Source organism: Lithobates pipiens, unplaced genomic scaffold (assembly GCF_037356315.1).
Source record: "Lithobates pipiens isolate NorthernLeopardFrog02 unplaced genomic scaffold, aLitPip1_a1.2 Scaffold_19, whole genome shotgun sequence".
Taxonomy (NCBI): Eukaryota; Metazoa; Chordata; class Amphibia; order Anura; family Ranidae; genus Lithobates; species Lithobates pipiens.
This window is the reverse complement of record NW_027507764.1, coordinates 91452694-91466026: the sequence shown is the minus strand read 5'-3', so window position 1 is coordinate 91466026 and position 13333 is coordinate 91452694. Positions and strand designations below refer to the sequence as shown.

The following is a 13333-nucleotide window of genomic DNA, read 5'->3' as shown; positions in this document are numbered from 1 at the left end:
CACAGTGATGTCTATTATTAAGAAGTGATAGGTATTTGGTACAACGCAGACCCTCCCTGGATCAGAACATCGCTCCAAACTGAATGGTCAGATGAGTCTAAATTTGAATTATTTGGCCTCAGCACCAAACATGTCTGGTGGAAATCTAAAATCACACCATTTCTACAGTAAAGCATGGAGGAGGTAATATCCTGTTTATGGGGATGTTTCTCTAAAGCAAGGACTGGAGGACTTGTCAGGATAGAAGGAAAAATAAATGGGGCAAAATACCATTAAATTCTTGAGGAAAATCTGCTGCCCTCTGTCCGGGAGTTGTCAATGGGAAGAATGTCTTTAAGACTGCAGTCCACAACAAACAGTCACCATCAAATATAACTTGAGCAGTTCTGAAAAGAGTAGTGGGCAGATATTGCAAAGTTAGTTGAGACATTTCCCAACAGAATAAAGGTGGTAATTAAAGCAAAAGGTGGTTCAGCAAAATACTGACATAAAGGGGTTGATTCTTTTTCCAACTCGGTGATTCTGTTTTTGACATTTTTTCTGACATGTTGGTGTTCTATCTTTCACTTGGATGTTAGATGTTGCACTAGTAAATACAGGAGGATAAAACAAAAACTGTCAGTCTTCATTTCAGGCTGCAAAGCAACTAAATGTGATCATTTTAAAGGGGGTGATTATTTCTATACCCACTGTGAGGTCAAAACTAAACAAACCTTTAAATTTGTATCCAGTTAGGCAGGCCCTTACTCTGTATATATAGAAACTAGAGACTAGAAAAACAGACTTTAAAGGCACATAGTTAAACCACATAAGTAATTAAGGTTTTTTATTTGTAGAAAAAAATATTCAAAAGGATTATTTACTCATAACTTTTATAAAAAAAACGTATTATATGACCCACACATAGATTCTGACAACACTTCCAACATAAACATATTATATTGATACACCCAATGGTATACAGTGATTGAAGTTCCACTGATGGTAACCAATTGAGGATGTAGACGTGGAGTGATTAGAGTCAGGGTGTGAATCCTATTACAAAAATGTTCACTCTACATGTTGCGCGCACAAGTACGCTTCTTCAGGAGCACATAGAGTATTGTATGTAAACAAGTTTGCCGCTGGACTTAAAGCGGAGGTCCACCCTAAAGTGGACCTTCCGCTCATTGGAATCCTCCCCCCCTCCGGCGCCACAATTGGCACCTTTCAGGAGGGAGGGGGGTGCAGGTACCTGTACAGTACAGGTATCTGCACCCACTTCCAGCATAGCTATCTGCGGAAAGGGGCATAGATTATGCCCCTTTCCGAAAGTCCCCCGCTGTCTGCTGGGAAACACACAGATCCCAGAGGCAGCGGGTCCATCCTTATTGCGCAGCGCGACTCGCGCATGCGCAGTAGGGAACCGGGAAATGAAGCCGAAAGGCTCCACTTCCTGATTCCCATACCCAAGATGGCGGCGGCAGCACCCGAGAGACGATCGAGAGATCGGCTTCGGGTGCCGACATCGCGGGCGCGCTGGGCGGGTAAGTGTCCTTATTTTAAAAGTCAGCAGCTGCAGTATTTGTAGCTGCTGGCTTTTAAAAAAAAAAAAAAAACGGCGGAACTCCCGGCGGACTCCCGCTTTAACCACTACAATACAGGGCACTTTCGCCCCCTTCCTTCCCAGCCCAATTTTCAGCTTTCATCGCTCTAGCGCTTTCAGTGACAATTGCGCGGTCATGCTACACTGTACCCAAATGAAATTTTTATCATTTTGTTCGCACAAATAGAGATTTATTTTGGTGGTATTTATTCACGACTCCGTTTTTTATTTTTTGCGATATAAGCGCAAAAAAACGGAAATTTGGAAAAAAAACAATATTTTCTTTTTTCTATTTTAAAAGAAATCCAATAAAATCAAATTTTGTTATAAATTTAAGCCAAAATGTATTCTGCTACATGTTTTTGGTAAAAAAAAATCCGTTAAGTGTATAATAATTGGTTTGTGTGATCAAGGACATATGTACGCAAATGATCATGTACATATGTGTGCAGGTGATCACGTACATATGTGTGCACATAATCATTGGGACAAGTGATTTTAGTGGGACATATGTGGGGGACATGTTTTTATTATTAGGGACATGTGTTTTTATTTTTTGGGGACATGTATGTTTTGGGGACATGTGTGTTATGGGGACATATGTGGGGACTGTGTTTACACTGTGTGGTGTGTTGTGTGTTTACACTAGACTGAAGATCAGTGAGTAAAAAGCTGTAAAAAACAGCTCATACTCACTGATCATCAGCCGGCTGCAGCAATCTACTCTCCTCTCCTCAGCGATGACTTCTGTGTGAGGAGAGGAGGAGCCGATTGCCTAGCAACCGGCTGTTTGTTTACATCACATGATGGCCGTGATTGGACACGGCCGTCATGTGATCAGGAGGGCCAATCACAGAGCCCTGATTGACATTCCTGAACGTCCTATCAGAAGTAGACGGCTCCCACCCGGCCGTATATGTGCATTGGCCGGGTGGGAAGTGGTTAAGGAAGGTAGGTAAATAACCAACCAGTCCAGAATGTAGAGTCATAAAATCAGAATATGTGTGTGTATGTGTGTTATATATATATATATATATATATACACAATACATTCCTAGGGAAAATGCATTTATATTTATGCATGTATTTGCGCACATTTGTGTGTAACAGCCCAAAATACGACTAGAAACACAGATTTTTCTAATTTTTACTCAATGAGATTCAGAGCTTGTTGACGCACAGGCACATTGTAAACAATGGGCTACAATTTAGATCAGTAAAAAAAAATGCTGTTCTGAGCTTTTTCAAACTGCAGCACGTTAAATATTGCATCCATATTGGGTGTAGCATGTACTCCCCCAAAAATGTGCAGAGGTTCTTCTCCCCTGCTGCCACATTTGAATACAGCTGTGCAAGGCTCCACTCACACAGCTACGTTATTCATTCACAGAAATCTGTAAGTGAATAAACTACAAGTCCTGTTCTCCACCGTGGCAGATGGACTTGTAGTTCTCAATGGAGTAATCGGGGCACTCATAGTCCATTGATACTACCTCCAGCTTTCGAATTGAAAGTTCGTACAAAAGTATGGGCAGAGAACTGGAGGAAGTGTCTGCAGCAGCCTAACCTTGCACTCACAATCCACTGGTTGTGAATGCAATGTTTTGCAGGCTCCTGTAAAAAATAAAAATAAATACCGTAAATAAAAATAGATTATTTTTTTTCCTGCTAAAATATATGCTTTTATTTTTATTTTAAAGGTGAACCTAGCCTTTAAAATGCTAGCGAGGAGGCGTGGACACAACCACACGTACTTGAATTCAGATTTCTGCATGTATATGTGTCATTTTTAGGTTTAGAGACACTATAAAGTGTAGGACTGCTTAATAAAGTTTTTAAAAGGTTTTCTAAACTGAAATACTGAAGGTAGAACCTTCTTCAGGCAGCTCCCCAGCCCCCATAAATACTTACCTGAACTCGATCTTGATCCAGCGATGTGCATTGGCTCAGACACAGCAGTGGGAGCCATTGCCATCAATCACTGCCATTGAGGAGGGGGTGGGGCAAAGCTGCTCTTTGTATCCGGCTCCGGAGCAAACATGCACAAGTGCCCCCATAGTAACCCACTTGCACTCTGCAAGGGGGAGGAGTAAGAAAGCTGGTGGGGGACCCGAGAAGGGGAGGATCAGGGATGCTCTGTGCAAAACCATTACACAGAGCAGGAAAGTATGACCTATTTGTTTTTTCTTTTTTTTTGTTTTGGTTTTTTAAAGCATTTAGAATTGCTTTATGTTATTAGGGTTGCAGTGAAGGGTAAAAAAAAATAAAAAATGTAATACTTCAAAAGTTTAAAGCGAACATAAATATACCGTTCTGGAACCAGAACACACATAAAGATTTTTTTTCTGAATGGTACTTTTCTTTCTGTTTTTATTAATGTAATTCTCTTGTCTTTCCCAAAACAGTGTAAAATCTACATGTTACATGTAAAACTGAAATTTTAAACTGTCTCTATTTTTTTTTTCTTTTTGTTGTGTTTTTTATTTTTTTCATATTTAACATTACTAACATCTGTTTTGCTTTTTTTGGTGATTTGCAAATAACTGCAGTGTATATTTTAGTTTTTTGTTAAAGTTTATCTAAAGCCAAATATTTTTTTTTAATTTTGAATAGAGCATGGAAGGGTTAGAAACTGTTAGGCTGGCTATGTCCCCTCTGCGGAGCGTCCTCTCTTATGGTTGGCCTTGCTGATCATTGTCAACCAGACTTGTATATTGTGGGTTCTTCCGACAACTGTCTAATGGTGGTCATACACGTAACGATCTGATCAAACAGTTCTTTACAGATTTTGGATGATAAAATTGAATGTATAATGAAAAGACACACACGGGTTGCATTACGAAAACAGGAGGGTGCAAAATCTGGTGCAGCTATGCATGGTAGCCAATCCAACTTCAACTTGTTCAATTCAGGTTTGACAATAAAAAAAAAAACTGGAAACTTATTTGTTTCTATGCAGAGCTGCACCAGATTTTGCACACTCCCAGTTTTAGTAAATCTACGCCATACTGTGTCATCTATTCTGAGGAAAACATATAGATTTCATTGTAAAATGATCAGGCTGGATGAAATATGACATAGGGGGAAAGGTAGATTATCATTTAAGTGTCTTAAGCATCAAGCAATATTTTCGAATTTCCATTCATATTTTTCTTCTACACAATAAATGGATTGACAAATGTATATAAAATCATTTTGTGTATGGCTACCATAAGAGAAGACTTCTTCCTTTACCTTCAAAAGATCCCCCCTCACCTTCTGTTGCCTCAGATTAAAAAGTAAAGGAAAATCTACCTAATGTGACACGAACAACTGAGAAAAAAAACTTGTCGGGTGTCTTAAAGTGGTTCTAAAGTCAGACGGTTTTTTATCTTAATGTCCTCTATGCATTAAGATTTAAAAAAAGCTGTGTGCAACAGTCCCCCTAATACTTATCTGAGCCCCATCTTTATCCAGCAAAGTTGCTCAAATATCTCGGCTGTCTGGGACTCTCCCTCCTCATTGGCTGAGACAGCGGTCAATCAAAATCTGTTAACCAATAAGGCGGGGCCGAGCCGTGGCTTCATGTCTGAATGGACACACAGAGCCTCAGCTCGGGTGCCCCCCATAGCAAGCTGCTTGCTTTGGGGGCAGGAGGGAGGGGCCAAGAGCACAGAAGAGGGACTCAAGAAGAGGAGGATCTGGGCTGCTCTGTGCAAAACCTCGGCACATAGCAGGTAAGTATAACATGTTTGTTATTTTTAAACTGAAAAAAAACGAGTCTTTAGTATCACTTTAACCATTCCATAGTCTATCCAAAACAAAAAAGCTTTTACTTTAGATATACTTAAAAAAAATAAAAATCTGTTGATGGAAATCAGAATATGTATGATTCTGATTTGTTTGTGTTTGAAATCTGGTTGCTGTGCTTTGTTATAACTTTTCTGCACCAGTTTTCAGGCTGCCTCGCAAACAAGCAGGTAAAATAGATTTTGATAAGCTCCGTACCCGTGTTTGTTTAAGCATGCCTTTGAATCGCACCTGTCATGTGAAGAGTATGGGAGGTGCATTTGCGGATTTCCTTCTTAAAATGCTTGTTCATTGGTGGTGATTGGCTCCTATTCTGTTGCTGACCTAGAACATGCATGCAGCCAATGATAGGTAAAAAATCCATTGCTTATCTCCATGCTTGTTCTGGGCCGGTGAATTAGAAAGTTCAGAAACCAAATCATTGGCATGACAGCCAGGCAATCGGCATTCTTAAAAGGAGATATCAGCAGTGGCAGCCTACCTGTTTCTACCATGACAAGTTTAAGATTGTCGTCTCGTAAACAAAGATGGGCATATTAAGTAAGTGAATCTCTTTCTCTTAAAATATTGTTGCCCTTAATCTAAAATGTAACTTTCTGTTTCAGGACTCAACACCAGCCAAACATTTCCCAGAGGTTGAGACCTCCCCGTCTTCTCCAAAGCACCAGTCCACGGTTAGTGCTTTTTATTGATTTTATTTTTTTCCTTTCCATCTTGGACTAGCAGCTGATGTTGGTTAGGATGAGAGGCCGTCGTGTTTTGTGAACTTTTCAATTTGCCTACATTTATGTACAAAACAGCAACAACATTTATCTGATCTATTCTAATGGATGGGAGATGACTGAGCTGAAGTAAGAAATGTACATCAATTTCTGCATCTCGCAAACTAGCAGATTTGGTCCAGAGAAAGGCAAAATCTATCCCCTAAATATTCATTTGAATATTGTTCCTGTCCTGACAAAAGGTAGTGGAGATCAGTTGCCTGGATCGTAATAGTTACATACTATCCCCTAGTAATTTTTTATATGCCATCATCCAGTTTTATTTAGTGATGCCAAAAACATATTTTTTTTAAATTACCTTCATATATTACTTGCATTAAAGCAGACATTCAGTATTTTTTTTTTCAACTTTCTATCTATTCTTCTGCCCTTGTTGTTTTAACTTTGGATAGTATAACTTTTTTTTCTTTTTCTGCCAGTAAATACCTTATACAGCCCACTTCCTATTTCTTGTCTGGTAAAAATCCTAGGCTTATTACATCAAGCACAGCTCTCACTCCTGTGAGAATTTGCCAGGAAGGGAGGGGGATGAGCCATAGGAGGGCCAATGAGAGCTACAGAGCTGGAGGTGTCTGTTTAAATCCAGGAAGTGAACAGGCAGCAGCTACAGCTTCCCACAGTTAAAATTAATGCAGCCAGACTTAGTGGAGTGAGATTTCTGCAGCGCATTTGGCCAGTACAGAATCACAGTATATATGAAATAATATGCACAGTGGTTGGAGAGAAGCTTCAGAATGGCCGATGTTTTTATTACAAATTATGTGAGCAGACTGTAGTTCCTCTTTAAGGTAAAAGTTTTGTTTATATTTCTCTGTCCTCCCCCTTTCCTGCATCTTGTCTCCTTCTCTTCCTCTTCACACAGGAACTTGAACATCAGCAGGAGCCATCGGCTCCTGCTGCTGTCAATCAAATGCAGTGAGAAGGAATTGGGAGCGGGGCTAAGCCCCGCTGTATGTGTCGTTGGAGCGCAGCTCCATAGACACACAGCCTCGGAGCGAACGGACACCACGTGCCCCCGTAGCAAACGGCTTGCTTTGGGGACACATGAAGGAAAAGCCAAGATCACCAGCATGGGATTCAAGAAGAGGAGGATCGGGGGCCGTTCTGTGCAAGTTCCCAACTTCATTATTCTTTAATTATGGTAAAATCTCCCCCCTTCTATACACTTATTTTATTACCCTTTGTGTAGTCTTTGGAATTCACCTACATCTCTCTATTGACCACAGATGCATTTCTTCTTTGATTAAAACACATTTAAAGAAAAAATAAATAAATTTTTTTAAGTTTAAGTTTTTTACAAAGCCTGCCATACATGACTCGACAGAAGTCAGTGCCAGCTGGCTTGTTGATTTTTCAATCGGCTTTTGTTAGAGGAGCTGGGTGGAAAATTGTCAGACAAACAGTGACAGCATCCCATCAGCCGTAAGTGCTGATTGTCTCAATACAATAGTCATCAGGGGAAATTCCTACATTTGCAGAGTTTAGCATGGATGAAGATTTTTTTTTTTTTTTATCTCTCTTATTCAGACTCTGGGCTCAACAATGGACATCTATAAGTGTATGGCTAGCTTAAGCACACAGCCTTTTATCCAATTTATTAATTTTGTTTCCCACCTTAAAATTCCCTCCAAATTTCTTATGTTCCAAGATCTCTACTCCCTATTAGGAGAAATACAAAGCATGTCTATCATGTTTTGGTTTAAAGCATAGTCAACCCCCCCCCCCCCCCTTTTTTTTTTTTGTGTAGTTATGAATAGATTAAAGCGGAACTTCAGTCATTTTTTTTCACCTTTCCATCTATGAAATGCTCTGCCCTTGTTTTATCTTTGGATAGTAAAAAAAAAAAATGTTCTGCCAAAAAATACCTTATACAGCCCACTTCCTCTTTCTTGTCTGGTAAAAAGCCTAGGCTTATGACATCATGCACAGCTCTTTCTCTTACTCTGGTGACCGTTTGCCAGGAAGTTGGGGGGGGGGGCGGGGAGTCATAAGAGGGCCAATGAGAGGGCCAGAGCTGGAAGTGTGTGTCTGTGTAAATCCAGAAAGTGAACAGGCAGCAGCTTTAGCTGCCCACAGTTAAAATGGATGCAGCCAGACTCGGTGGAGGGAGATTTCTGCAGCATATTTGGTAAGTACAGAATCACATTATATATGAATTAATATGCAAAGTGGTTGGAGGGAAGCTTCAGAATGGCAAAGAAGTTTTTATTACAAATCATGTCAGCAGACTGTAGTTCCTCTTTAACCACTTGACATGCGCGCTATAGCCGAATGACTGCTACAGCGCGGACCTGAATTTCTGGAGGCCGTCATAGGAACGCCCTCCCCTTTGCGTGCTGTGATCACCAAGTCACCAAGACTCGGGTGATCACCGATCCGAGTAAGGGGCCAATCCCAGCCCCTTACTATGTGATCTGCTGTCAGCCAATGACAGCTGATCCCATGTGTAAACATAGCTCGGTAATCTTTTTTTTTTTTTCTCACACTGACAGCATAAAGAGAGAAAAAAAGCCAATCGCTGGCTTATGTTCAAGGGACATCGGTCCCGAAGAGGGAAGGAGGCTGCCTCCTCTGTGCCAATCTGTCCCACCTGCTATTGACACCTGCCAGTGCCACCTATCAATGCCCACAAGTGCCCACCTATTAGTGCCACTTCTTGGTGCCACCTATCAGTGCCACCTCTGTGTCACCTATCGGTGGCCACCAGTGCCAACCTATCGGTGCCCACCAGTGCAGCCTCATCAGCGTACATCAGTGAAGGAGAAAAATTACCTGTTTGCAAAATTTTATAACAAAATATAAATATATATATACATTATTTTTTTATTCGTTTTTTTACATTTTTTTTAAACAAAAAATAAAAAACACAGAGGTGATCAAATACCATCAAAAGAAAGCTCTGTGGGGAAAAAAATAATTTTATTTGGGTACAGTGTAGCATGACCGCGCAATTGTCATTCAAAGTGCGACAACGCTGAAAATTGGTCTGGACAGGAGGGGGCTTTAAGTGCTCAGTAAGCAAGTGGTTAAGGAGGAGTTAATACCCCATTCAGTTTATTTTTTATTGTCTGTCATTTTGAGAGATTTCCTATCACTGCCTGTCTGACGCAACAGAAAGTGATAGGAAAGCTCTACAATGTGAGTGTAATTCTTCCACTTGTGTGTTAAATTTCCACTTTTGCAGCCAAATTGGGATAATGCTTACTTTTATATTTGTTACACGCACATAGCAAATAAATATTAAAAAAAATGCAGCTTAACTTTTTTAGATGCTCCTTTCCAACACTTGATGCAAGGAAAAATTCTACTTGGTCCTCCTATGTGGCTGTGAGCTGGATTTGTCATGAGGTGGTTCTGTGTTTACCATAATTAACCCTGTGTGGAGGCTGATGTCTGATCCTTGGTGCTAGATTTGAACATGGTTTGTCTTCACAAAGGATTAAGATTTTAGGAGTTGAGCTTTTCATTGCATGTTACTACTTGGCTGAGCCAGTCTCCAGACCAGCTATTGGGACAGATCATGTGTCAGCCATGACACCTTCACCTCAGAAACATCTAAAAAGGTGAGAAATAAACAAAAATACAATGTCTCAAATGTTGACTGCAAAAGTGGAAATGCTTTAAATCCTGAGTTTCCTAGAATAGCAGGGGACTGTGGACGAAGAAAAACCTCATGCTTTATGTCTGCAGGATGAATTCTTCCTGTTACTCCTAGCATGAAACAAGCCAGAGCCTGCCTTACATTCTGCTGCTCTGCACTGGAGACATGAGAGGTAAAGTCTGGTTACTATGGGCCTCTGGAATGGGTTGTCCTTTAGACACATGTTTACAGCTGGCGGCTTTAATCTTTACATAACACACTATTACCAAAGCAGTGTGAAGTGCACACACCCAGAGGAACAAGTCAGCATCTCAATTCCAGATTTGACAACACTAAGCTGAAATCTGTTGCCGTGGGTTACTGCAGTTTCCCATTATCACACTTTTTTGCATCACCTTGATTAAAGTTAGACTGCATAATTTGTTTTGTTTTTTAAATCCAGAATCGCTGAACCACAAGTTTTCTCATTTTACAGGATCAAGAAAAGTATGGCGTGTTAAATGTGACTAAAATCACAGAGAACGGGAAGAAAATTAGGCAAGTACAGTCTTCTCTGTAGATCATTGGCAATGTTGGAATAATTGTCCTAGCTCTATATTTCCAGATCTTTCTGTAGACTGAGAGTCACTATTTAAATTGAATGAATGCTGCAAAGCAGGATGTAAAGGTAGAACCAGGATGTTTTATCTTCTAAACAGTGGAAGTTTTAACATATATATTAGGATGACTGTACAAATCCTTCATTCTCTGTGAAAGAGTTGAAGTGAGACTCCACAGACTTTCCTGCATTTGCTGACACCGTTTGTTCCCTAGTTATACCAGCAGTGGTGGGGAGGCAGTCAGCAGTGAGATCAGGGTACACACAGTATGTAGGTAGAGTTGCAGTACTGATAGTTTATTTACTGTCTGCAAGGTGGCCCTGGTCTGCCTGATGATATGAGAGTCTTCTGTTATTCTTTTACGGAAAGCCTGTATTGAACTTGTGTAGGCTTCTATTGCTGCAGGATGACTGATCTTTCATCAAGCTGATCTGTGGGTGGGACCGGGTACTTTTAGTGCATATCTTGACTCAGAGCAGAAGAACCCCAGCAAAGTAAGAGCAAAATTATTAAAGGGGTCAGTTGTAATGAGGGCTTACAATATAGGTGGTTAGGTTTAATATTAAGCAGGCCATTCACAGTGAAAAAGAAATTTGCTTGATTCCACCATCAGCACAGACGGTGCTGACAGGGGAATCCCTCCTGCCGAGTCGTTTTAGTCTCCCGGCAGGAGAATACCAGCTGCTAGCAATAATTGCATGTAAGATCTGGCAGGCCGGTTGTACCCAAGTTGATTGATCAGCTTGGTACATTCAGCCTGCCCATACATGGTTCAAATCTTGTCCGTTTCCTGTTAAACTGGCTGAGTTTCAGACTCACTTTGGCTGGCCTCAAGAGTTATCTTAAGTGATGGGTTTAACCCTTGGACGCTGACAGCACGCATATATAAGGCAGCTTGGCCTTAAAGTGGAAGTAAACTCCCCTATCGTTTTCAGCCAAAGAAGCGGCCATCTTTGCCTCTGTTTAATCTTCAACTGCTATGGTGCTGCACATGTGATTCGTTATGACACCAGCCATTGGATGGTTTGATAGTATGGCTGAGAGCACAGCCAATGTGCAGTTAGCAATCCTGGCATGCCTTTTTTTTTTTTTTTTTTTTTTCAACTGTTTAAATCGCTGGGTTTACTTCCACTTTAATGGCAACCATATATGCAGCCCTGTAAAACAACTTACCGCACGAAGAGTGTGTTCCTTGAGCGCTCCCAGTATGGTATTCAGCGAAGGCCGATGATGGATACTAGTGATTCACATCGGCCACATTACCTGAATGCCCACCTCCGCACTCCTGGCTTTTAGATCCCTTAAAGGGGCGGGAAGGGGTTTAGCTTATTAAAGGATAAGTTCACCTTTGGAACATGTAACATGTTCCAGCTCCTGCTTCACCCCCCTCCCTGTGACAGCACCAACTGTCACTATTTTAAAAACAGCGCAACGATGCGGGGTCTGCCCACAGGGCAGTGTCATTCATTCACAGGCTGATGGTTTGTAGTTCTCAATTAACTTTGTGAGCTCTCCTGTAGTCCATTGATTCTCCATGCCTTTCAGTAACGTTCTGCCCTTACAAGGTGCAGGCAAACAGCTGTATTGAGTGTCTGCAGGATCCTGGCATTGTACACACAATCTGCTGATCATGGGTGCAATACCTTACAGGCTGCAGAATAAAAAAATTATAAATGCACACTTTTTTTACCTGCAAAAATATGTACATTTTATTATTTTTATTTTATAAAAGGCAAACTTAGCCTTTAAAGGGAAGTTAAGTGTTGAGAGTTAAAGTGATTGTAAGGGTTCCTTCTTTTTTTTTTTTTATTATAACAAACGTGTCATACTTGCCTCCACTGTGCAGCTCGTTTTGCAAAGAGTGGCCCTGAACCTCGTCTTCTGGGGTCCCCCGGCAGTACTCACGGCTCCTCCCCACATCAGATAACCCCCAAGGAGAATCGCTCTCCCGTGGAGTTACCATGCGGGCATGCTCCCTAGTCCAGCATTTGTGTCCATAGACACGAATGCCAGACTCGGCCCCCGCCCCCCCGGCACTTGCGTCATTGGATTTGATTGGAGGCAGTGGGAGGTGCAGAAATACGGGGCTTAAGTAAGTAGAATGGGGGGCTGGGGGGACGGTCACTGCCAGGTGTTTTTTCACCTTAATGCATAGGATGCATTAAAGCGGAGGTCCACCCTAAAGTGGACCTTCCGCTCATCGGAACCCTCCCCCCCTCCGGTGCCACAATCGGCACCTTTCAGGGGGGAGGGGGGTGCAGTTACCTGGATAATCCAGGTAACTGCACCCACTTCCGGGATAGCTCTCTGCGGAAAGAGGCGTAACTTACGCCCCTTTCCGCAAGTGCCCGCCCCTTCCCACAAGTGCCCCGCTGCCTGCTGGGAAACGCACAGATCCCAGAGGCAGCGGGGAGCGTCCTTATTGCGCAGCGCGATTCGCGCATGCGCAGTAGGGAACCGGGAAATGAAGCCGAAAGGCTCCATTTCCTGATTCCCATACCCAAGATGGCGGCGGCAGGACCCGACAGGCGACCTAGAGATCGGCTTCGGGTGCCGACATCGCGGGCGCGCTGGACAGGTAAGTGTCACTATTTTAAAAGTCAGCAGCTGCAGTATTTGTAGCTGCTGGCTTTTAAAAAAAAAAAAAAAAAACGCGGAATGCCGGTGGACTCCCGCTTTAAGGTGCAAAAACACGAGGGTTTGCAACTCCTTTAATTTCAAGCGTTACTTTACATTTTAGAGTGGAAGGTGATGTTATCCTGTCCTTTTCCAATTTCAGGCCAAGCCATACGATCACTTTTATTGGCCAGCTTTTTTTCAGCATATACATGCCTTTTGCTTCCCTACCACTTTGTTCAGTGGCCATTATCCAGCGCTGTCATTAGAGCGTAAAGAGCAGAGTATAGCATTTTTCTCTGTACCTTGAAGTACTGGCACGTCAGGTGGCTGAACAGAGATGCAAGGGCTGACTATCTGC

General features: G+C 41.9%; 1 protein-coding gene across 10 annotated transcripts in view; it reads left to right on the top strand.

The window, feature by feature from the left end:
- ARHGAP12 (Rho GTPase activating protein 12) overlaps positions 1–13333 on the top strand; it is a 175089-nt gene that overhangs the window by 123326 nt on the left and 38430 nt on the right. For all 10 annotated transcript variants that reach the window (XM_077491076.1, XM_077491075.1, XM_077491073.1 and 7 more), the window contains 2 exons: positions 5980–6048; positions 10233–10294. In XM_077491076.1, the coding sequence (XP_077347202.1) occupies positions 5980–6048; positions 10233–10294 (131 nt within the window). The remainder of the gene's footprint in view (positions 1–5979; positions 6049–10232; positions 10295–13333) is intronic.